Source organism: Rhododendron vialii, chromosome 12a, assembly GCF_030253575.1.
Source record: "Rhododendron vialii isolate Sample 1 chromosome 12a, ASM3025357v1".
NCBI lineage: Eukaryota > Viridiplantae > Streptophyta > Magnoliopsida > Ericales > Ericaceae > Rhododendron > Rhododendron vialii.
The window spans coordinates 440,448-466,589 of NC_080568.1; the positions used below are offsets into that span (position 1 = coordinate 440,448).

At 38.4% G+C, this 26,142-nt stretch overlaps 4 protein-coding genes across 4 annotated transcripts; 2 read left to right on the plus strand and 2 right to left on the minus strand.

Moving 5' to 3' along the window:
* Nucleotides 1–387: 387 nt before the first annotated feature.
* On the minus strand, nt 388–6,111 carry LOC131311166 (elongation factor 1-gamma-like). Its single transcript, XM_058338507.1, has 8 exons — nt 6,004–6,111; nt 5,843–5,896; nt 4,331–4,480; nt 4,173–4,233; nt 4,040–4,092; nt 3,807–3,908; nt 3,175–3,694; nt 388–954 (listed from the first exon to the last, which is right to left on the minus strand). Exons 2-8 carry the CDS (start codon nt 5,849–5,851, stop codon nt 575–577), a joined length of 1,275 nt encoding a protein of 424 aa, XP_058194490.1. The 5' UTR covers nt 5,852–5,896; nt 6,004–6,111; the 3' UTR covers nt 388–574.
* Nucleotides 6,112–7,815: 1,704 nt separating this feature from the next.
* LOC131309323 (tryptophan--tRNA ligase, cytoplasmic) lies at nt 7,816–16,429 on the plus strand. Its single transcript, XM_058335976.1, has 12 exons — nt 7,816–8,205; nt 8,655–8,774; nt 10,050–10,235; nt 10,851–10,902; nt 11,015–11,080; nt 11,963–12,049; nt 13,012–13,104; nt 13,371–13,451; nt 14,013–14,084; nt 14,554–14,622; nt 14,732–14,842; nt 16,091–16,429. Exons 1-12 carry the CDS (start codon nt 7,976–7,978, stop codon nt 16,139–16,141), a joined length of 1,218 nt encoding a protein of 405 aa, XP_058191959.1. The 5' UTR covers nt 7,816–7,975; the 3' UTR covers nt 16,142–16,429.
* A 1,236-nt stretch (nt 16,430–17,665) lies between these two features.
* LOC131309325 (GDSL esterase/lipase At1g33811) lies at nt 17,666–21,417 on the plus strand. Its single transcript, XM_058335978.1, has 5 exons — nt 17,666–18,076; nt 18,463–18,587; nt 18,974–19,222; nt 20,110–20,383; nt 20,923–21,417. Exons 1-5 carry the CDS (start codon nt 17,812–17,814, stop codon nt 21,138–21,140), a joined length of 1,131 nt encoding a protein of 376 aa, XP_058191961.1. The 5' UTR covers nt 17,666–17,811; the 3' UTR covers nt 21,141–21,417.
* A 97-nt stretch (nt 21,418–21,514) lies between these two features.
* LOC131309324 (GDSL esterase/lipase At1g71691-like) lies at nt 21,515–25,914 on the minus strand. The gene is made up of 5 exons (XM_058335977.1): nt 25,529–25,914; nt 23,375–23,496; nt 22,697–22,936; nt 22,052–22,301; nt 21,515–21,953 (listed from the first exon to the last, which is right to left on the minus strand). Exons 1-5 carry the CDS (start codon nt 25,824–25,826, stop codon nt 21,733–21,735), a joined length of 1,131 nt encoding a protein of 376 aa, XP_058191960.1. The 5' UTR covers nt 25,827–25,914; the 3' UTR covers nt 21,515–21,732.
* Between the last annotated feature and the right edge of the window lie 228 nt (nt 25,915–26,142).

The window sequence follows — 26,142 nt, forward strand, 5'->3', positions numbered from 1 at the left end:
TCTGCATACGTACTCTTCGACTAAACGCGAGGGGACCAACGAAGAAAGTCTGGCTCATTCGAATGAAGAGTCACATGACAACAAAATGAGAAGTCTACATTCACACAATTGTTTCCTCATTTGGGTGCATTTACCTGCTTACTGATGAATTATTCAACACAATTAATGGCAAGGATGAAAGTGACTCCTAGTGTGAACATTCATTACAGATTCCACAATAGGGCCTACAAATTCTCAAATTATAGATCAATTGGGTTGGCCAATGCAAGGGCTAGGTAATGTTTCCTATTGTTAACTTTGTTTTTCTTCTTCTTCTTCTTTAATCTCCCTGAGTGTATTGTTATCATGAATAAAAATAGTATCTCAAATCTACCTTTCAGAAACCAGTTGAGGACAATCATAGTAATTCGTAAATTTGATTTAAAAGACGAGTACTAGAATAGAAAACTCTCAAACAAAATCCCAATTCAACAGTCATGAGCCTCGGATTACAAATTCAAACGAGGGCAAAAACAACTGACAGAGGTTAGATGCCAAATTATAACTACCTTTCTCTGCCAATGATTTGTTCTTTTTACTTGAAGCATTTTGCATCCAGCAGAGCCTCACCTTCAAAAGGCTCATAATCTTCAATCATCTGATTCACACGCTCCTTCTGATCCGCATCAGAAATGTCTACCTTCTTCCACTCATACAATTCCATGTCGTAACATTCATTAATCACAAACTGAGGGATCTCTTGCCCTCGGAAGAGCCACAATCCCTTCACTTTGAATGGGGGCTCTGAACCGATCACTAGCATCTTCCCAAATGCATATTTGCGAGCCAAATCCATTCGCTGTAGGAAACCACCCACCTTGTTTAAAGTCACGAAGGAGACTGTATTTTCATTGTTGTACTTGTAGTCGCAAAACCAAAGAGAGTATCCCTCAGGATCATACATATCCCAAAATCCTGCAAACCAAGAAAATAACAGGAGCCTTAGCTAATTAAGAATAAGGTTGTTACAAGTTGGCCACATTTCAAAGATAACAGAAGCACTGGTATGTGCGTATTTGTGGACGTGTACATCGAAGCACAGATTTATGCTTATGCCAAATTGCACATCCTTTCTTCCAAGTTTCCCTTTGTCTACTCTCAAATTCCAATCCATCTAAACCTTCACATCCATCACTATCATCAGCATCAATCTCACTCCCTTCATCCCTCCAATTAATCCCTATGAATATGAATCCAATCCATCTTTTTCAAAACCTTCCAAGCTCTAAACAATACCACAATCTATATATCTCCCTTAAGAACTCAAACCCTATAGTGTACATGACAGACCAAAACATATATGTAAGCACAATCGTCCATACAAATACAAGCACAATATGTATTTCTATGTGTTCATGCACATGGTGTGCCATACCTGAAATTTATGCGTTTCACTATTGCAGTGGTGTTGGTTTCAATGGTGGTGAGACGTAGGGCAGATGATGGTGGTGCTGGTAGGGTCATTATGGTAGTGAAAAATCATAATTTTTTCATGGTACTAGTAGTGGTCATGGTGAAGTGGTGGTTAAACGAGTGGGGCTGGGGCAGATATAGTAATTAATGATGATGGTGATTGGTGGGTGAGAATGCTGTAACGTGGTGGAGGTTTGCAATGACAGTGGGTGTTTGTGGTGGTGATGGTGGCAAAGGCGGGTGATTTCTATGATTGTTCTGCAAACTTATCAGATAGGAGCTTCATAGGTTTGTCTATGTATTTCGTCCTGCAAAATTTGACTCTTAATGATTTTTCAGAGGGCACTCTCTAGACTTTGTTTCCTTATATTCGAATTTTCTTCATCTAAGAGAAATAACAAGGAGACAAATATATACCAAAACAAGACTGCTCAATTCACTAGTTTGAAAAAAAATATATATATTTCATGTCTTGAAGTGACCAAAACGTAAACCGGTACACCCTGTTTGTTAGGGGTCAAATATGTCTGGATATAGCATAGCCCCGGATATCGGAATCCAGCGCCGCCCATGTTTGGGGTTTGCTTTCATTTTCACATCCAAATAAAAATTCGGGATACTAAATTATCTCTCCACACCCAGACTAATTATGGCCTTTCTCCCCAGTGTCCATAGTTTTGGACACTCTATATCCGGCTTTTGCTTACAAAAATGCCATTATGTCACTGTTACTTACGGAAATGTCATTATCCATCTATATCTCCCTTACCCAAACAAACCCTGTATAAGTAATCACCCCTACATAAATCCCCCCTTCTATCATGTCCCCCTCCTATAATTATATCCCCACATACCTCTTCAAAACTTGTCCTGCTAAAAAAATGGGCCAATAGGGTATTAGTATTTGCATGTGAAAAACTAGTACAAAATAGAACTCAAAGGAGAGTCGCAGTCACTCAAATAATGTTTCGAAACTGCTCAGGCGGTCGAGCCTAGAAGCTATGAAGCACAGTTTAAGGTCATGTATCAGTGGCGATCACGTGTTGGACACTCTCAAGATAGATGTTGGGGAATCAAATCAGCACGTCGATGTAACGCTCAGGTTGAGTTACGTGTCCAAGTTGGTAATACTTTGCTTACAAGGCTCTGGATCGCGTACACAATCATATTAGCCTTACAAATGCAAACAGTGATATTAGACTTACAAATGCAAACATCAAACATTATACAACAGACTATATATACCGGAACCACACAGATAACACAAGAAAAATCCAAAAAGATATTGACAAATCCTATAAATGTTTCTCAAATACTGCATTAGCATGAATTGAAGCTTCTACGCCAGAATTACTAATAATGTCTCAAGCAGCTAGCAGCCCAAATTAGCAAGGCTAAGTATGTTAGCATTGGGCAATTTAAATCAAAAGTTTACAAATTATACCATAAAAGAATATAGATGTCATTGCTTGGCCACGAGTCAAAACAATGCTTGCTCATTGGACTCAACAATACTTTATATCAAGAGAGATAAATCTGTGCACATACAAAGAGGAAGGATGATAACCATCAATTTCAACTTGTCAACAAACTGACAGATTGGCCTAGCTCTATATCCGCTCTTCATCTCAGTGAGTAATCCACAAGGTAAATATTGAACGAGGAGACTTGAGTACTAGCAAAGTGCATAACAAGGAATGGAAATAGGGGTAGTATACTGACCTTTTATAGCAACCTCACGGAAGTTGGTCTTTGTGTTGGAATATAGTCTCTTCCAGTCGTCCAGTATCATTTTACTTGGAGGCAAGAGATCAAGAGGATTTTTTGGCTTTGGCTTGGGTGCCTCCTCTTCCTCCTCTCCAACTACCCCCTCCTTAGGCTTCACCGATTCTTTCTTTGTCTCTTTTTTCGGTTCATCCTTGGCCTTAGGTTTTGCAGGTTCCTTCGTCTGTGATGGCTTCTTTGCTGATTGAACAGGTGGGACAGACTCTGCCTGTTTAATGTCACCCAATATCTTGTAGAAATTTGGTTGATTAACCATGGTCCAAAAGTATCTCTCTACGTGTGGAAATTCTGAAGTAAAGCTCTTAGTCATGATCCGATTGAATCCAAGAACCAAGTTGCATGTCATAATAATATCAGCCAATGTGACAGAATGTCCAACCAAGTAAGTGTTGGAAGCAAGGTGGGTGTTCAAAGCACCTAATGCTCTCTTCAATGCAGAAATTGTAGCTTCCTCTGCCTTTGAACATAAATCACAGCATAGTACTCACTAGATAAGTATTACACAACAATTGAAGAAGTTGTGCATGAGATACAATACCATCTAGAGGTGTAAGATATGTCGGATATACCGGGGGAAGATAGACAGCAAAACCAATAAGCGGAATGAACCACCGCAAAATATTGTCATCAATCTCAAGAGATGAAAAATCTATCCATTGCTCAATCAGGGCCTATCAGAACAAAGGTGATTGCAAGGGAAATAGTTCAATAAAATGGCCTAATAATCTGAAAGAAAAAGAGCATAACTTTTACCATAAACCGGAAAATTCAGGAAAATAAATAAATAAAGTCAATTCCTCACATTTTCAAAAAGGGAAGATCCATAAAGTAGATTGGCATCCTTCAAGCGAGCAACTGGAGCAACAAAGATAAGAATTATGTTTTTATGAAATGTCCCTAAAAGATAGCCGAACATCTAAAACAAGTAAACTCACCATAGTGTGCAATGGCATTACTCTCAAATATGGGCCCATCAGGTGTTTCAAGCACAGGTACCTATAAAATAGAATACACTTGACTGGGGGATAAAAGAAATCGTAACCATCTGAGTAAGCTACCTAAGTAAAAAAAGCCTGCATGAGTAAACGCATACCTTCCCTATAGGATTCATTTTGAGATATTCGGGAGTTTTATTTGACACACCCATCTCAAAGTCCTTGACCAAATCAACTTTAACACCAGTGTATTCTGCAGCAATGAGCGCCTTGAAAGCATTTTTATTTGTGCTCCCCGCATGTAAAACCTGCAAAGGAAATTGAATACACGAAACTAGCCATCTGTCCACCAACTTCAGTACTTAAATAAACAACAATAGGGTCCTATAAATTTTGGATAATGCATTTTCCCATTAAAAAGAGCCCTGACATTGGAGGATTATCAATTCTTCAAAATTTACAACAAGATAGAAGATTCCCAAAGCAACTATGAGTAGCAATAGGAAAAATCCATGCTTGATCACATCAATGTTCTAAAAATCGGCTGACGCGGTGCCCCGCCACCGCGCCTAAGGCCTAGGTGTTTGTCTAGGCGCCGGGCCGATTAAACGGCCGATAGGCGGGACTAATCGGCGATCAATCTGCTTAGCGGATTATGTGGGATTACACGGCTAGGCGGACGATTAACGGGTAGGCAGTGTGATTTTAAAAATTAAGGGCTTTAGTGCAGTGGTAATATAATACAAGGAGCTTTGGTGTAGTTTTACTATGATATATATACATTTCTAGCCTACCAAGTTCTCTTGTACGATCGAACGTTGAACTTCAAATTATTACTTAGCTTTCATGTTATTTAATGTTTTGTTCTACTTATGTTGTTTTATAATTGTATTTGCTCTCAGAACTTGGGAGGGAGGTAGGAGAATGTGTGAAAAAAAATAAAAAATGATAAATGACAAATCCGCCTAATCTCTAGAGGCCAAGGATTAATCGGCCTAGGTGCTAGTCGGTGCCCGGCCGCCCGACCAGTGCCTCGTGACTTTTAGAACCTAGATAATATGGCAGTAACTACTTGCCAATTGATTCTGATTTCCATTTGAGAATAAATTCTTTACACCGCCGGTGTAAACATTTGTTTCCTTCAAATCAATTACATCGCACCACGTTGCAAAACAGTGGTTCCAATCAATAGAACATGGCGACGTGGTGCAATATAATTGATTTCGAGAAAACAAATGTTTACACCGGTAGTGTAAAGAATTTATTCTCTTTCCATTTATCTATATCATAAGCGAATTGTGCGAAGGCTTCGAATCCTCCCAATTGTGCCAGGTCCAATTTTAATTTACCTGCTACTTGTTTCATTTTAATTTGAGCCACAGACCCTACTCTCTGGAAACAGAGATACCCCCACTATTAACTTTGTAAGACTTAAAAACTTAATTATGCATCTGACCATAATCGGTGGCCTGTGCAACGACGATACTTTGTGCAAGCCAAAGAAAAAAAAGGTTTTGCCGATATATATAAAAAAAAAGGTTTTGGCTTTGCAACCAACACAGATGCTCTTATTTCTCAGAGAGCCAATTTCGGTTAGTGCAATCACATGCAGATCCGCCATTTAAGTGCAGACCTAAACATAAAGAGGGAAAAAGGCATACGAAACTTACGAGAGCCATAGCTTCACGGAAATTGTTGCTCTCTTAGTCTCAGATGAGGAAAATCTGATCACAAAAAGACCAAGATTGGGAACACAAAAAGACCAAGATTATAAACCCAGAATCTTCACAGGAAAGGATCAACCGAAAAGTAGAGCAGATGAGAAGCATACCTAGCGGATATGGCGGCCCTGTTTTGCTCAGAGAGAGAGAGTGCGTGTGTGTGCGGGGGAGACTTTAGAGGTTTATATTAGGGTTTAGAGGTAATATTATAGGGTCCAGTAGTAGAGTGGCAAATGACCCGTTTGATCAAGTTCAGACGGGTTTAATGATAGCGGGTCTCATTGAGTTCGGGTTGGTGGTTCCCGTGGAGCAAGCTACCTGTTACCCAAGGTTTTTATTTTTATAGGCGATAAAATTTTATTAAAAACACTTGAAAAAAAGATACATGCAAGCTACCTAAGTTTGACCTCGTCCCTGTTCCAAAAGTTCGTTCAAGTTCGAGATCGATTTCTTTTCTTACATAAACAAATTAATTTTGAATATTCTAGAGCTGGTTACGCTGATTTATCAACCTTAGTCGTATAATTCTTTAATAATCTCTTTGTTTCCATTCACAACTGTGTTCTTACTCTTCATTCTCGCTCTCGAAATGTGTTTTTAAAGAAACCTTTTTCCATAGCGTAGTATATGACGGGAGCATATCCTATCCAGTTTTGCTAGCTTCCAATCCAATTCAATTTGGGCCATTTGTGAGCCTCCAAACCCATAATAACAATCAGAACCATTAATTTTTAAGAGTATATAGGAGTACCTATAACGCATCAAGATCCTTTTATGCGGACCGAGCTCCCCTGTCTGATCTCAATCCGGACATGGTATTCCATTTTTCTTGGCCGTTGATCTCGCAAATCGACAGCTGAGATGTGCCGAACACTTTTTGCTCCAAAACGACGTCGTTTTTGCTCGGCACATCGCAGCCGTTAATTTGCGAGATCAATGGTCGAGAGGAGTGGGACAGGCCCCTGTCCAAATTAAAATCGGACAGGGGATCTTGGTCCGCAAAAAAGGGTCTCGACGCATTATAGGTACTCCTATATACTTATACCGGAAGCGGGGGCTCTGTTGTGCCTCATGGCACAGCGCCCCCTACCCACACCCCCAAAAGGTAACGTACCGTTTGGGATTAAAAAAAATCTTAAGTTTTCAATTTGTAATCCTAAAGAGCAGAAATATGATTATGAGAGCCTTAGAGATAAAATTTAATTATGCCTCTTTAGAATAATATGATCAGAATAATAAGATCTTCACACTGGTTCAAATTGATTGAAAATTGGAGCAGTAAATTTTTTAATCATATTTTTAATTAAGTGCTCTAATTTTTAATTTATTGAACTAATTTATTGAACAAGTGCGAAAATCTTATTATTCTGATTATATTATTCTAAAAGGACATAATTAACTTTTGTCTTTAAGGCTCTAATAATCACGTTTTTGCTCTACAAGATTCTAAATAAAGAGCAGATGCTTAATTATGAAAGTTCTAGAGACAAAAGTTAATTACGATCCTTTAGAATTATATGTTCAGAATAATAAGATTTTCTCACTTGTTCAAACAGATTAAAAATTGGAGCAATTAATTTTTTAATTTTTTAGACAGTTTATATATTTAAAAATATGGTTAAAAAATTTACTGTTCAAATTTTCAATCAGTTTGAACCAGTGTGAAGATCTTATTATTCTGTTCATATTATTCTAAAGAGACATAATTAAATTTTATCTCTAAGGCTCTCATAATCACGTTTCTGCTCTTTAGGATTACAAATTGAAAACTTAAGATTTTTTTTAATCCCAGTGGGTAGGGGGTGCTGTGCCATAGCAGAGTCCCGCGCTTCCATTTATACTAGTGTTTGTCTGTGCTTACGGCACTATCTACCTTTTGAAGACATTTTTATAATATATTTATAAAAGCGTGAATACTTTCTTGAGAGGATTGGAGAACATACCCCACGTACTTGTATTTTATTGGGCAGATAGGCATCGTCTAAAAGCGTTGAGTACTAATTTAATGTTGGTTTTGGTGCCCTAGTAAGAGAGAGACAAAGAGAGACAGAGACAGACAGAGACAGAGAACAGGGGACGGGGATGGCGGCGGAAGAAGGCGAGGTGGCAGAAGCAGAAAAGCAAGAGGAAGAGGACCAAGTGGTGAATCCATGGGAGGTATCGGCCAAGGAGGGAGGGAAAATCGATTACGACAAACTCATTGTCCAATTCGGCTGTCAAAGGCTGGACCAATCCATCATCGATCGTGTCCAACGCCTCACCTCTCGCCCCCCTCACGTCTTCCTCCGCCGTGGCGTTTTCTTCGCTCACCGGTACTCTCTCTCTCTCTCTCTCTAAAGTTGTTTTAATTTATCAAAAAAAAGTTTTTTTTTTTATAAGATGTATGTTTTCACGTTCTCGGGACAAATTTTTTTGGCGCGTGGATTATTGTTTTGCTAACAATTGTCTAATAGGGGTGGATATTGCACACACAATGCGATAAAAGTTACAGTATTTTAGCAAAAAAATCACAAGATCAATATACATTTGTAGACTTGTATACATTTTTCAATGATGTTGAGACGCTTTTAGCATATCAATCACTGCCCAAGGGGCTTTACTGCTTTAGTTACCGATCTTTCTATGGTTGATTAGCATATAGGCAGCAAAATCAGGTATGTTTCTAAGTATCGGTCCCACTGCTCGAAAATTGTGGCTCCGCCCGTCTGTACATGTGTTACATATACACGCTGGCTTATGAGATTGTGTGTATATTTGACAGGGATTTCAATGAAATTCTTGACGCGTATGAGAGACGGGAGAAGTTCTATCTGTATACCGGCAGAGGGCCATCTTCCGAAGCTTTGCATTTGGGACATCTTGTTCCCTTCATGTTCACCAAGTATGCTCTCCATTCCTTTAGCTCTAAATATGTTGTCCTACATATGTGAGACTTCATCATCAGTTGCAATTTTCTATGTTCTGTATTAAAGTTTTCATATTTTTGGATGGGTTTGTTACCAATACTCCACCCATACAGGAAACAAACAAAGCAACAGCCTGTTGCAAACAAAACAAAACAAACCAACCCAAACCAGCCTAGTCCTACTAGGAACAAATCAAAAGTGTAGACTTAGCAGTAGAAATATGAGTTATCTAGGTAGGAAAATAGCAGCAGAAATGCTCCAGTTAGCGTAAATCAACCTGTTCTCATGAGTCTTGGGGATGTTTTGTGCTCACGTCACTGTCGCTAAAACAGAATGTATTCTGTGGATGGATCCAAGTTCAGCATTGGCACTCTTTTTAACTAACTAGAGCATCTCCAAACCTCAGCTATTTTTTTTGCCAATGCAGTAATTTGGCATTAACTCTCACCAAAGAACCATCTTCAACTGTAAGCCAAATTGTAGCTTTGCCAAATTTTGGCACCAGATTTGACTCGAGCAATTTCGTCTTCTCTTTTAAACCAGTGGAGTCATATTGCTTAATAGTGGCATTTTGACACTGTAGCAAGCCAAAAAATTGACTTCAGCTTAAGCCATTGGAGATGCTCCAAGAGAACCTTTAAGATATTCTTTATTGTTTTTGGCATAGATATGTTTTACCTCTTTCATGTACATAGTATTATGTATAATTCTATGTTGTAAAATGCCGAATGTGGCCTGGGTACTCGGTCCCCTTGAAGTGCCAAATAGTATCAGGTATAATTTGGTTTTTTCATCTGGGTATTTTGTCTGCTGTCTCTCTTGATTAAGTGATCCATCACATAGTGTTCTTAGGTGGTGTCTTCAAGTGGCTTACAACAAGGATTTTAGCTGGTGTTTAGGTCAACACGTGAAGCTTGTACTTACAGAAGTCTAAGCTCAATGAGTTTTTGCATCTCCATTGGGTTCCGCGATTTTCAAGTGTCATGTCGTAGTGCAAAAAGACTGCCAAGCTATTCTGTAATTTCCCTGATTGTTGTCTTTAATTCTTTATTAATTTGAGTGGCTTTGGAACCTGTGAGTAAATTGCGTATATATTCTGTTTTTGTCTGCCTCCTACGACCAGATTTTGTAAAGCCTCTATAAACTAAATATTACCTTATGAGAAGTTTTGTTGGTGAGTTGAAGAAAGATATTGAACCTCTTCGTGTTCATCTTGTTTAGCTTATGAACAGCGTGTAACACTGCTGCAGATATTTGCAGGATGCTTTTAAGGTTCCTCTTGTTATACAGTTAACTGATGATGAGAAGTGCATGTGGAAAAATTTATCCGTGGAAGAGAGCAAAAGACTTGCCCGCGAGAATGCTAAAGACATTATAGCTTGTGGCTTCGACATTTCAAGAACCTTCATCTTCTCGGATTTCAATTATGTTGGTGGGTAAGTGATATACATGTTCCATTAACTCATAGTATCTTAAGATTAATGCTTTAACAGTTATTTTGATATCCATTAAATTTGGTTGGTTCCATTCTTTGACTGCTCTACTTCCAACAAACCCCCCCAGGAAGGCATGAATCACTATTTTTAAAAAAATAAATAAACTGGGCATTCAATTCGAACCAAATTTGGAATTGTTATTAGGGTTGAGTTTTTCTAAACTTGGCTAGGCTGATGCTTAACTTCAATAAACTCAAACTCAACTAATGTCTAGACCCCAGCTTGAAAAAGACTCAACTAATGTCTAATCCCTACTACTTCGTGTTGGCTAAGCACGTCGACTGATGCTGTAACTAGTACTTATAGTTCTTATTTTGGCCCTTCAGATGCCTCATAGGGAATATTGCTCTGATTTTTGGCATGATTTTATATCCTGAATTTGAATATGTACCCCATTCAATATTCGTTTATAACTCCAATGGCAATGTAGGGGCATTCCATTTTTTATTCCATATGTTAGTAGCATATAACATATTTCCGTTGAATTCATCTTTTTTATAACACTATTGGCCTGGTGCATTTCCCGATTTCTCTCCACAAAATTTTCCTTTGCAGTGCCTTTTACGAGAACATGGTGAGGATTGACAAATGTGTCACGTACAATAAGGTAACAGTTGATTTTTTTTTTTTGTTGAGTTTATATTTTTGGTATCTATTCATTGTCTTCCGTCATTAGTCTTCACTCTTCATTGAAAGCATTGTGCTGGTGCTATGTTCAGGTTGTTGGCATTTTTGGCTTTACTGGTGAAGATCATATTGGAAAGATAAGTTTTCCTGCTGTTCAGGTATGACCTTTGTTCTGCTATACACTGCTGTGCAAAAAGTTATGTTCTACTGTTGATGAATTCCATCCTTCCTGTTAGCGCCAAAAAAACTATCCTTCCAGCTTACGATTGAAAGTGATGGGACTTATACTACCTAGCATATGTATCCATTCCTTCTCGTAGCGGTTGCCTTTGGAAATTCATTTCTTGTGTTTGTTATATTTCCTTCCTTTCTTGTCCACTGCTGCTGTAGAACAGTAGGTGCATCCAAGTTTGATCTTGATAGGACATGCAAAGTACGTGCTCCTTTTAATGAAGTTGGACGACTACTGAGTACTGAGACATTCTGGAATATTATGATTTATGCACAATAGATGCCTGTACATTGGTGGAGGCTTGGAATGTTATCCATAATAGAAGCCCATACACTGGTAGAGGCTTGGTCGTCCGTTGTAGACACATCTATATCCCCAGCTCTCTTGCCTGGAGACACAATCTCACTCTTCTAAGCTCTCTGATGATAAGTAAGCTGCTTTCTAGTGAGAATCTGTCCAAAGTCGACTTGGCAGTCTTCTTCATTGAGCATCTTTTCAATGCACCTGACACTACCTGCACCCAACAACTGTATCAGAGTCCACATTACATAGGAGCAGATAAATGTGAAAGGAATGCAAGAATGCTGTCACCAGTTTGTTTCCACGTATTTGCTTCTTTTTAGCTCAAAATTTGGATTCACATGCTTTAAAAGTTCTACGTCATTAGGGTTGGATGTTTGGTTTGTTAAATCGAAATAAGACTTATATGTATGTTTATTTATCTCCCTTGCCTCCGTTTTCTTTTGTTCTCAAATTTTCTAGTGTAAAGAGTGGTTGTTTCAACATGCTGAAATTGTGTCACCTGCAGGCTGCTCCGTCTTTTCCCAGTTCATTTCCACACCTCTTTTCAGGCAAAGACAATCCCCGCTGCTTGATTCCATGTGCAATTGATCAGGTTGATTCTTCTCTGCATTTGAATGCTTTTGTCCTTGTCAGTTCACTTTTTGATCCTATTATTGCCTCATATGTCTAGCTTGTTAAGATCTGGGTAAATTTCAGTTATAAGTGAATAAAAAATAAACATGGAGGCTCCTTTTTGTTTATGGGATTAGTGTAATAATTGTATCCGGTAAATTTTGGATAGCCGCAAAATAACAAAGTATCAGTTTAAGGTGTCGTAGATCTTCCAAAGTGGTAAGTTTTGCAATATAAGTAGACTTTTTCTTTTCCCTTTCGTCTCCTTATCTTTATCATGATTTTTTACTTTCAAAAATGGAGTCTTGTCACACTTGTCGTACATTTGGTTGTTGATATTGCCATCTGAAGCTTTGATATAATCCCCACCTGAATGGCTGAATCAAGCTTCAGTCCCCTAAATAGTGTTCATAATAATACCATCAGAGAGGCCCGTGGTTTGTGGATCTTGGAGAGTCAAGATGACAGCATTTGCTGCCTGAATTAGTACTATGTGGTTTTGAGCATAGTAACAGAGTTCAAGACTATAGGGGCACCAATCATGAGAATGGGCTTGGAGAAAAAAATTTCTAGATTTATTTTAATTTGACTTTAGCTCTTTAACCATCCGTTCACTTTTTGTTATATCTGACAGCTTGTTTTCAAGTCTCACAGCTTGTGGAATTCAAACCTTTCTTACTGGAAATTGGCTTTATGGCCAGATGTTTTTCGATGATGTGAACAAATTTGCTTTGATTTAAGCTGCTTACTATTCCTATCTTTCCACATGCATCACAGTTATTGTATTATCATATGACATCAAAGGATTGCCTCCTTAGAGTATCTGCCTGTTGCGTGCGTGTTATTGTGTTTGGTTTAAATACATCTCATATTGGTAAACTCAACTTGGTATCTCCCAAATTGCTTTTCTTATGGTTCACTGTGACTCAAAATTTTCTTCAGGATCCTTATTTTCGAATGACACGAGATGTTGCTCCTCGGTTAGGGTATCACAAGCCTGCTCTGATTGAATCATTGTTCTTTCCTGCCCTTCAGGTTCTCTTTCAATTAGATTGCAAACAATCTTTGCTTCTCGCAAAATGTAAATAATTTGTTCGTTCAAGTGCAGCTTTCTTTGTAGTTGGATTGATTATATTGGATGGATTGCCTAACTGGATTGATTATATTTCTTGGACATTAGTTATATTGATTATTTCTTTGAGCAGCTTCATCTAATCATTCAAACTAACTTTTAGTTGGTTTGATTATATTTCTTTGATGTTAATGATAGATTTTCCTTTCTCTCATCGTGAATTTTGCAGGGAGAGACAGGGAAAATGTCTGCAAGTGATCCAAATTCTGCCATATATGTGACTGATTCTGGAAAGATTCTTAAAAACAAGGTTCGTATGATAGCTTATATGGGTGATACTAGTGGACTGGCTACCATGAATGGAAAGGATTTCGTTAACCTACATTGTTTGTTGTTGTTGTGCATATGGAAGAAGTTTGTCTAGAATTTGAGTGATTGTGTAGTTTTATACTAAGCCAACTGGAGAAAACAAATTATGTAGCCAGCCGTAGGTTTCCGGGCTGAGGCGTGTTGAGTGGATTTACGAGTCTATCCTAGACTGAATGTCCTTTTAGGTGTATGTGTTTTCTGGTGTGCACTGAAATCTTTGCATGATTTGATTGTCAATTGTTGTGGTCTGGATTTGCTGGTATGTTTTAATACGTAAGAAATGGTGTTGTATGTGATGATGAAGGGAATTCGTTAGTTAATGCATACAATATAGGTCACTGTTGGACATTGCTGTCTCAAACTATGATTCGGCATTCGATTGCAGTATTTGCATGTTGCCTTCCGCTATTATTCAGCATTCAATTGAAATATTTGCATGTTAATTGGAATGCTCATATGTTAGATCACAAATGATTACTAACTGTCTGTATTTTGTACACAGATTAATAAATACGCTTTCTCTGGTGGGCAAGATTCAATAGAGAATCACAGAAAATATGGAGCGAATCTTGAGGTACTTAATATCGTTTGAATTGGTCAATGTATGATGAAGAATGAAATTTCATCGCAAAGACATGACATCTATATCTCATATTATCATACTTTCTCCATCCCACATTCCTAGAATCCTAGTCCTTTGGGGAATCGTGCCAATGTTCGGGTAAAGAAATAATTTATATTTCGTAAATGATCATATGAACTGTGACCCTTCATTGCATTGTGCTTATGATTAGGAAATGTTGCACCTTAGTTAGGCTTGAAGCTTTACTCTGTTCTGGTACCTATTGTACTCCATATCCATATTATTTGTGGTTAAGTTCCTTGACCTTCCTATGCAGCTGCTTGTCTTCTGTTTTTATATCTTGTGACAAGGCAGGTTTTTGCCAAATTTCAGCCTGATGCCTCTTAGGATATGCAGTTTTGCAATGGAGGCATACTCATCTTAAACTCCTTCATGGTATATTTTTCTCAATATTATGCAGGTAGACATATCAATCAAATATCTTGGTTTTTTCCTCGAGGATGATGCTGAACTAGAACATATAAAAAGGGTGAGATATCTTTTGTATAGTTCTTACGTTATCCACTACGTTCTGCTAAGCTCAAATGGTAGCTGCAGGTATGTCATGTTTCTTAAGAATGCCTTGTTCTTTGTTCCAGGAATATGGTGAAGGAAGTATGCTAACTGGCGAAGTGAAGAAGCGGCTTGGTGAAGTTCTAACAGAATTGGTGGAAAGACATCAGAGGGCTCGAGCTACAGTTACTGATGAGGTAAGCACTTTCATTCTTGATGAATTATTGCTTTGTTGGTAGAAATTGCAAATGTGATCACTAGACTAGCCAATTCTGTGATACTCCTCGATTGACTAATTTATAGATTGTTAAGTGCATTCTTCAAAAAAAAAAAAATTCAATAATCTTATGATGCTCTCCTTTTCGAGTAATAGCTTAGAAGCGACTGAGTAAAACACGAGGAAGCCCAAATAATTTACCCTGTAAAGACTAAACACAAGTGAAAAGACAGCGAGCAAATTGGCATGTGGAGATACCTTCAGGAAGAATCACATAACGTACACCCTGTAAATCAATGTCAATGTTGCTCGATTCTTATCAGTATAATAGAAGTTTTCTGTTCTTGCTGTTGAAACGTTTGCTTCCTCTTAATTTTATTTTGGCGTGGCATATAGTGTCCTTTGAAAACATCTTCCCTTGGTTCTCGCAACTGATGTTTGGCACTAGTTATCTCGAAGCTGAGTATAATTCTTGTCAGTGTCATGGTTTTAAGTTCCAAGCGTAGCTTGTTTGCTAACTATCAAGTTAATTCTTTGAAAAGAAGAACCTGCGCATGGTCCAATCCAGCCCGGGCCTTCATGATGGTCGCTTGGCCTCAAGGCTCTCAACTGATGTCTTCCAACACCTTGGGCTTCTTTCTCTACCTTACACTTTATTATTGCCAATACAGACCGGTAGCATTGGATGGGCACTTGCTGACTTGTGCTATTCGTCAGAGATAACTAAATTTCAGAAATCGATATTAATTGTTGGCTATTCCACTTTTGAAGGAGCTACCTGAATCACATAGAAATTTGTGTATGATATTTTAGTCACCAAAAGGGGTGACGATTGGTCTCTTTAAGTCAGTACTAGTATTCCATGGGATTGAGAAGACTTTGGTTGCTTGGAGTCATTGTTCATCTTTCATCCACTCAAGGAAAAACATATATTGGGGTGAATTGGTTAGAGCTCAGTAACACAATGCTTTTTCTAGGTTACAATCTTCTATATCAGGGCTAAGGATTTCATTTCATGCAACAAACAATTCATATCCGGATCTTTAATCGGTCATAGGGGTTACCTTAGGAATTGATGACTAAGCAAAGGACAACCTTGATTCTGGAAAGTTATCATATAGCAAGCTAAGTTTATATTGTTGTCTCATACTTATTTTAGGTCTAGAATGGATTTGCAAGTTGAGGACTTTTTGTGGTTACTAATACTATTCCCTTTCGTTCATTTCAGATGGTGGATGCATTCATGGCGGTTAGGCCCCTTCCCAATATGTTCAACTGAAGTGGGTGATTGGACTATATTTCAATTTGTCTGACAGATTAACTCACTGAGTCTCCTCCTCAAGATAGCATACAAGTTTTTTTTTTTTGCACTTACACTGTTTGGTCCACTGGTTAGTTCATTAATCAACTTGAAGGAGGCCTTTTATCTATTACCTGGTTCAAAAAGGCTTCTTGAAAATTCATATGTTTTGCTTAATTTTGTTATCAAGTGATAATTGTATGGATTCAGAATTCTTATTTGATGGAGCTAAACAACTAGTAAATTCTTTGCTAGTGGTGGAAAAAATTTGCAAAATTCTTCACCAAATACGTTATGTTTGTAAGGCATGATAGTTGAAAATTGATTTGCATAGGAGTAGTATTGGTCCACCCTAAGCTCAGCAAGTGCTCCATTGTGTATATAGTTTTCCTTCTTTTATTTTTGTTGTCCGACGATAGAATGTTAGGTAAGATAGACTACTACAAGGGGTATCGATGGTGTTCCATCAGCTTGAATCTAGAACCTCTTGTTTTCAAAAAAAAAATCTAGAACCTCCCAGTACATGAGAACTGGTGAATGACCAATTGAGCTAGAAGCACCGGTCCTATTGTGTATATTCATTGGGCTTACATATGTGTAGGGATGATATTTTGAAAGAGTAATGATGCTTTCCATTTTTCTGTTCTTATAAAGCTTGCTTGCTTGACTTTTGGGAAGGTGTAACATTAAGAACAGTAGCCTTTTAGGGTATGGGAAAGGGGGATTGTTGATCTTATCATCTTAGGTATGGTGATGGATTGTGAGGAGCTAATACTATCATTCTTTGGGGCATTCCATCCACTTGCACTCAGAGACTGAAAGAGAGTGATTGTTACCTAATGAGTTGGCTTATCTGTGGCCAGAGAAATGGGTTGTTTCTTGTTTTTTTGCCCTTTTATCAGTTCAGCTAAATAAAGTTAGGAAAAGCCCCTGTAGTTTTCCCCTTGTATCAATTCAGTCCCTCTGGTTCAATTCCAAAATATGTCCTTGACTCTTTCCAAGTGTGCCTATTTGTCCAAACAGAGAAGATATGGTGGCATGATAATCGCATGGGTATTGCATAACATAAAACCCGATTTGCGACTCAAGGGCAAATTTGTTGAAATCGGAACAGAAGGGACCAATTTGATCCAACAGAAAAGAAATGGTCACATCATGATCAAATGGGTATTGTCTAACATAAACCCAAATTGCGACTCAGGGAAAATACATTGAAATATGTACAGAAGGGACCAAATTTACATAAGTAGGGTTGCAAATGAACCGAGCCATTCATGAATTGTTCGATGCTCGACTCGGTAAATGCTTGTTCCAGTTCGGTTTGGGCACTAAACGAGCTGAACCTAAATTTCAATTTTAGGCTCGTTTAATAAATGAACCGAATTACAAAACCGTACCCCATCACACATTGATGTGAGAGTCACATGCTTTCAAATGGAACCCACACCGTGTGGTGTGGAAAAATGGCAGTACACTGGAGCACTTAATGGAGTAATATTTTCGGCTTTGTTGGTGCTGTACAACTCCATCCTTAGTCAACAGCACATGAATCCCATAAAAAACAGCAAAAGCACAAGGCTAAATAGAAGACCAACTGGGAGGAGCTATATATTGTGATAAATTTTGGTTATTTGCATGCATCAAAGTCCATGCAAAGTATGAGTAGCTTGGTTGAGTTGGTTTTGTTGGTCCTTGTGGCTTTCTTGTGGCTCATAGCAACCAGGGTTTGCTCACAGTCCCAACTAGAGCCCCAAGTGCCTGGCCTCTTCATATTTGGGGACTCTTTGATAGATAATGGTAACAACAATGACTTACCCACTCTTGCCAAGGCCAACTTCTGGCCTTACGGGATCGACTTTCCGCAGGGCACCACCGGCCGCTTCACCAACGGTCGAACTTACGTTGATATTCTAGGTACATACTTCGGCTAACCAAAACTGATTACTTACTTATGTTTTATACGGGGAAGTTATTCAAAATAATGTGACTATGACTCTACGGACTTGTGAGCAAGTTACAATAGCTATTTGTTTTGGTTTCAGAGAAATTGGGCAACAAAATGGCACGTCGCTTTTGTATGAGAAACAATGTCCTATCTACCGCCCTACATCCCTTGCTATAAAATAAACATTCACAAGCAAACAGATACACAATTTGCTGCAGCTTGATATATGAACGTAACAAGTGCACGAAGAGCTCCGAAAATATGGATTATTTTTCCCATTATATGCTGTCAAATGGCTATGGTATCCGTAAAAAATGTAATTCATGATCATCATTGCTCGTCTTAACATTTGCAGCTCAGCTTCTGGGATTTCCAGATTACATTCCAACCTATTCAAGGATTCGAGGCCGTACAATTCTTGGGGGAGCAAATTATGCTTCAGGAGCAGCTGGTATACGCAATGAATCTGGCAAACTTTTGGTATACAAATTACGACCCACCTGCTTTTAGAACAAATTACTCTCCCTAGCTCTCTTCTCTTTCTTCTTTCGACGAATTTAAAAGTTGAGGATAAAAAAAAAAAAAAAACAAAAACGAATTTAACAGTTTCTTTTTTAGTGTTTAATCTGTTCATGAGTTCAAATTGATCATTTGTAAAGTAGATCGATTAAGTATCCGAATTCCAGCGGAAAATCTTTCGTGATGACCCAAGACAATGCATAGTGGTGTAGAGAAAACTTTATTTATTTGTTGTATAGACAGATCGATTAAGAAAATCACGAATCTACTCTCAACAATAGATTGGGGGAATAATAGCAATATATTTTTGGTTGATCTTGCGTTTTAATTAATTTATAAATTGACAGGGGGCTAACGTGCCAATGAGGGAGCAAGTTGCCAGATTTGGAAGAACAGTGCAAGTGATAAGTAGGAGGTACTTCAGAGGAGATTACAGTGGACTGATGGGGTACCTAAGCAAGTGCATAATAGTTTCTGGACTTGGAAGCAATGACTATCTTAATAATTACTTCATGCCTTACTTTTCAACTTCCACAGTTTACACCCCTAAAGCCTTTGCTGCTTCACTCCTTGAAGATTATTCTAGCCAGCTTACGGTCCGTCCCGTTACTTCTCCTCCTCGTATGTCGTATGTATTATGCTTCTACTTTCCGCATCGTCCAAAAAAAAAAAAGAAAGGGGAGGAAGTGTAAATTGCGTCTATGATCCTTCAAGCGTATGTACTCATTGCCCACTATCACTTACGTACGCACTAATTAAGTTGCAATTTTATTGATTAAGTGTTCAATTTGAGGGGAGTAAATTGTTTGGAATTTCAAATGACCGTCTGTATTGACACCCATAACCCCTCAAATATGCTTTATGTGTCACTGTGGTCCTCAGAATTTGAATTTTGACAATTTCGTCCCCAATTGTTACAAGACTGTTTGGATGGTTGGAATTTAAAGATGCAAGAAATGTGATTTGTAGTTACATAATTCCACCTATGTCCCGCAAAGGAAAAGCTCTTCCTAACTACCTACTCAAGAGGAACTCACTTCTTGTTAGTAATTTTGTCTCAGGAGTATAATTCTTGCTCAAAGTTCGACCACCCAAATAGAGTTTTAGTGACGAAATTGAAATATATAAGGACCAAAGTGACATGAAATACATACTTCAAAGATCATTAGTAGATTTTATTATTGTTTCACTAATTAGAGAGACCCTTGAAATTGGATGAATTTAACACTAAGTGATACAGTAAACAATACGATAGGATCCAAACTTTTAAGTACCAATGTGAGAAGGTGCAGCTACATTTAACGAATGTAGACGTATGTTTCACCAAAGAAAGAAAAAGAATGAATCACAAAGGTTTTGGTATATATTTCCACGATTCATGGATTTTTGGTTGTTTTGATTTTTTGGCATGCACTCAAATATATTATACTCCACTAGTATGATGCTTGTATTTGTGAGTGATAATTGTAAATTGTTGGTCCAGGCATTGTATAAATTTGGAGCTCGAAAGATAATTGTAGCTGGGGTAGGCCAAATTGGTTGCATGCCATACCAAGTAGCCCAATACAGTACTGGTCGTAATTGCAACGGCAGCAGATGCAACGAAGAATACAATAACGCCGTCGATCTCTTCAATACCGGGCTCCGAAAATTGGTGGATCGTTTCAATAGTGGTCATGAGCTGCCCGGGTCTAAATTTGTGTATATTGATTTAAACCAAGCAAGTAAAGACCTAATCCTAAATGGCGCCTCTTACGGTAATACTAATTCATATAGAATGTGCTTTCTAATTTAATTAACCTCCTGCATGCATGCATGCGCATTTTTCACCAGGCTTGCTTCTGAATAGCTAGCTGCATATATGTATCAGGAAATACTAGTATATGATACGGTATACCAAAGCTATGAGAATACTTCAGAGACCAATGGTATAATCAAGCCTTATAAATTCCAACAAACTTTACTAAATAAGTGAGTTGCTGGGTTTAGATGAGAGCTATTTTCAAAAAAATGATCGATCTTGGGGATTTTCGTTATCAATGTTCTTATTTTTTTTACAGTGAGAGGGACAGCCGGAAAAAAGGTGAAGAGCGTAAAGTAAATGTTACGATGATCTTAACAAAAGTACTAGGTGTTAGAAAATTTCTGAGTCAAATATATATGATCAACATACATGCATTGATCGAAGGGGCCTGAACACATCTGTGTACACAAAACAGTATACATGCACTTAGTCCTGCTCTCTGGCTGATATATCATTAGATGAAATTAAACATGGGATTTTACATACATGCAGGTTTTGAGGTGGTGGACAAGGCATGCTGCGGGGTGGGAAAGACCAATGGGCTATGTCTTCCTCTTCAACAGCCCTGTAATGATAGGACCAAGTACTTGTTTTGGGATTCTTTTCATCCCACAGAGGCTGCCAACATTGTGGTCGCCAACAAGTCTTTTTATTCAAACTCCCCATCTTATGCATACCCAATTAGCATACATCAATTGGCAATGCTGTGAAATGATGATCTCTATCATCTTTCCTGGAAACACTGTAAGCGTGTTTCCTCAATTCTTACTGGATCGATGTTGTACGGTAAGACCGCAGAAAATAAGCGTTACGCCTAGTGAAATAAATGTTATGTACCCAATACCGTTGTGCTTTTTGTTATGCCATTTTCCCCTTGTGTCTGTGTGTGCGTGTGTTTTTTTTTTTTTTGGAATGGAACCCCTCGTTGTTTTGGTCAAGACCTTTTGAATGCTGACTAAATTTCTATTAAAGCATAGATTTTATGTAATTTAAATTAGCCTTGAAACATGAGTGGATTGACCTAATTTATTCATGCCAAACACTAAAAAAATAAGCAAAATCAATGAAATGAAGGAGAAAAAAATTTAACACGAAATCAAGCTAAATTAATCACACCTCAAATGACAAAAACACCATCAAGTCATGGAATTTAAGCTATAGCATATTTAATACCGCACTCTAACACTTCGAGTCCCTGGTATGCTACACTTCGATCCTAGCTACTAGTCTTCTCCCACACCACCAGATCTTCATTTCCGTAGAGCAAACAGTGATTGAAAAAAACTCACAATTAAGTTTTGTTCAAAGGTTGGCGAGCTGCTGAATATTGATGGGAGAAACCACAGTTTGATCCCCACTGAAAGCCTTCCTCCCCATTATAATGTTGACTGCTTCTGTTGGGTGGAATGCATCCCAAAACACGTACTGATCCCTGTTGGGACACGGCGTCTGAAACGGAAGACACGTTATCTGTCCTCTGTTTCTTCCAATCCCACAGCACCCCCGGTTTATCACGCTAAATCCTGTCAGAATAGTTTACAGTTAATTTTGAATGTTCTTAAGCTGGTTCAAACACCCGGTTATGAAAAAACAGAAATCCGATATCCAAACCATTGCATACCGTAGGATCTGTAATTGGTGAGGACATCGTTGAACATGTTGCGAACATCGATGTAAGTGAAGTGGGAACCAGGTAGGTTGGCGCTGAGGTTGTTCATCATCATCTTGATGTTAGCGTTGAAAGGTATCATAAGCTGGTTCACTTCGTCTGAACATCGCCCAATCGGGCTTTGAGCCAGGATGCTGGGTATGCAGCCCATCAGGCCCAGTCCTGCCAGCACAAACTTCCTTGCTCCTAGGTTGTACATCCTCTGTATCGACGTAGTCAGTTATGTTAGTTGGTATAGTTGGTGAAGTTGGGCTTTAATATTTAGCTGTAGAAAAAATTTTAAACATTGACCGCTACATAACGATTATTTAGCCCATCTGACGCTTTTGATACCGTTGCATCCTTGTATACCGGTGACACTGAAAAATTGCATGTGCATAGGCCGATTTCTGCTACATATCTGTTTGGTCTACGACTGTTACTCTGATCGCTACATCTGATTTAGGTACTCCGGAAGTTCTTTTTGTCAACATTACTTCTTAATAATTCAAGACTGTTACAGACGACTCCTGCTACGCGTCGCCAAAATACTCTCAATATGGTAACTTATATACCGAGTCTGAAACAATTAAGTATGAATAACAAGTATGATCTTACAGTGAGTTGTTGGGAGTACTGCTGAATCAACAAATCAGCGTACTGTTGGCCATTGTACTCGTTCCGGGTCGGGTAATTGGGCATGAGGTAGTTGTTGAGGTAGTCATTGCTTCCCATTCCAACAAAGAATATGGATCGGCCCAATGCCTGCGCCAATTCCACAGCTCCCAGGTTGCCCGTTATTTGATCCAGCGTGTTCTCGAAATTCTTTATTTGTTGGTTAAATGGTATCCGGCCCACCTGTAAATTCATCATGCAAACAATACCAAGTACCTTCAATTAGAAAATTCAAAACCCTAGCTAGTTAAGCATCCCTATTTACCATCCGATGTGACATAGTCTATTCACGTCGATTGAATGAGTCGTGTACGCATAACGCTAAAGTTTGCATCCTGCTTCGTAATCTATGAATGGTAAATGGAGATGGTCAAAGCAATGAGTAATAAGAATATATACAGATTGTAGTGTGGAGAATCATCTCCAAGGAAATAACATAAGAACGGCATCCTAATATATTCGCAGCCTGGTGGCGAGTGAGCGAGCCATATGCACTAGGATTATGTACAAATACTCTGTTTTAGTCATCGGTCTTGTTATGAAAGTACTAAACTATTACAAAATTATTGAACACCCACAAAAATGTCAGTATTGATGCAATAAAGAAGCAGGAGTGCTTACGAAATTCCGGCCGGTGATGTCGAGGATTCCGGCCGCCGCAGATGCATAATTGACTCCATGAAGCACTTGGTCACCAGAAGCTTCAGAGTAAGCAGGAATCAGGGGCAGTCCCAAGAGTTCAGCTGCATTTTTTCCAGGAAATATTGAATATCAGTTTATATATATAACCAAAAACAAAGCATCATCAATTAATCCTCCAAGTCTAGATCGTCCAATGATGAAAGAGCATCCAAGGACAAGTACAAACATATTGTTGGGGAATTGTAGCCTCTCCAAATCTAGATAGTCCAATGATGCTTTTGACTCTTACAGGTAGGAGGAGTCTGTGAGCAAATCTGTATGGTCCAAAACTTCGACTATCTCGTCTAGTTCAAAACTTCAACAAGAGAGGATCCGAACCATATTGGTAGTTACAAATATAATTAAGAGATGGACCCTGATCCTGACATTAGAGCCATGTGATTATAACGGATTTGTACGATGTAGTTGTTTCCACTTAATTCCTGTCTAATACGTACCTAGCTAGGTAATTAATGCTAATAACGAGTTAATGTCTACGGTCAAATTCTATTCCATCATTACTTTTTGGTTACCTAACCTAACAAACAATCTTCTCACTTTTGACCAAAACAAAAAAACAAAAACAAACAAACCATGGGCAATGTACTACTTCAAAGATTAATGCCAGGAAGGTGAGGTTTTCCATTTCGTATTAAATACCCATTTTGTATAGAAAAAAAAAACATAAATAATACAAAAAATGCAAACCAAACATGCATGAAATTCATTGTCAAGATCACTTCTTCATTCATTTTAATTTATTTTTTTTCATATAAAGGGAATTTGGTATATTTGCTCGAATAAAGACAAGAAAAGAAATGCATTAGGATGGAAGGAGAGTGCGACATTTCAAGAAACCACGGGTTATATACAGGGCCGGCCCAAGGTATTTGGATACCCTAGGCCAAGTGGTGGAATATGGCCCTACATAAATTTTCTAATTTAAAAGCAATAAACAAAAATACTTATCTATATATAATTTTCATTCATACTCAACAAGGTAAATATTTTGGTCTTAATGGTTTGTGCGGTTGCAATAATATTCAGTGCACTCAGGTTTGAATCACAACAGTCCTAATTTGTGTGATAAAAGAAATTTTTTTCTGCAAAAAGATACTTCAAAAAAATATCCTGCCAAGATTTGAACCCAAGCATCTTATGCGAAAAAACAAATATTTTACCACTGAACCACCAAAGGAGTTTATATTATAGTTGCACACAGAAAATATATATACTCATCTAGAAAGGGGTGTCCCATTTTTTACCCAAAATGTGGAGGCCCAAGGCGGCGGCCTCTTGGGCCTCCCCATTGGGCCGGCCCTGGTTATATATATACCTTTAAGTCTAATAATACCCATTTAGTAATACAAAAAGGCCTTAATTCCTCCAATCAAGCTGTATGATAAAGGTTTAAATGCCCATCTCCATCACAAATAGGCTCAGAGTAACTGTGCATGCGCTCTATATTCATGCAAAATTAAAATTCAGATTTTTAAAGGATAAAAGGAAATGGCCGTTTTAACTACTTAGTATAACGCAGAGGTTGTAACTATGTTTAAAAGTTAAAAGCCCATTGACTTAGTATTTGTGGGTGTAGATATTTTCAGTCCAAAAATTCAGTAAGATTCCAAGTGTCAATTAGAACACTTGCAAGCCCTTAGCCAACTTAAATCCCAAAATCTTTTGTTGTGGGTAGTGTAAAGGTGTCCGGAGTCATCTTACTGACACCTCAAATTTATGGGCCCTCTTAAAACAATTTCACACTTTTTACTAGCGGGGTGAAGTGGTCTCAAGAGTTGAAGAAGAGAGCAAACCAGTCACATGCGTCGACTTAAATTCTTAAATCTTGTTCACTCCTCTTAAACCCATTAAAATGATCAGTAAAAAAGCACTTCTTTACTGGAAGACCAATTTTTCACTCAACTAATTGCAAGACTGAACTAAAATTACAGACTAATGTCTACTGCATGCATGCACGCAGTGTATATTATAGTAAAGAAAGCAAATGTACCCTAAAAAACTAGCTTCCACACACACACAGAGAGAGAGAGAGAGAGAGAGAGAGAGAGAGAGAGAGAGAGAGAGTTTTCTGACCGATTTCATCGACCATGGTGTAGCCATTGGAGAAGCGGCCGGTAGGACCACCTTCAAAATCAATCCCATAAGGGTAATAGTTTGCTTTGGCAAAAGACTGGAGGTTATTGTTGTTTCCATTGTCAATGAGGGAGTCTCCAAAAATGAATAAGGCAGGCACAATCTCCCTCCTGCTTCCAACAGCCTCCTCTGGTGCAAATGCATCTGAACCTTCCCCTTGTCCTATAACTGCACTACTACTACTCATCAACATAACCATCAAAACCCACAAACAGAAAAACCTCACCTTCTCAGCCATTTGCTTATCTGTTTGTGTGAGTGTGTGTGAGTGTGTGTGTGTGTATGAGAGAGAGAGAGAGAGAGAGAGAGAGAGAGAGAGAGGCGAGTGAATCGTGAGTGGTAGAAGGATTGGGGATTTAATAGAGGTGGAATTGAGGTGGTTGGGCCGTAATTAATGAATTCACCTGTAAATTTCCCGAATCAGTAAATACACTAGTCAATTTATTGTGTACAGGCTTCCTCCAACTGTCCTATTTTATCCCTTCTTTTGTGTTATTTGGCTGTGTCTTAACTAGTTCTATTAGGTCAAACATCGTTCTCTATGAGGCTTTTGT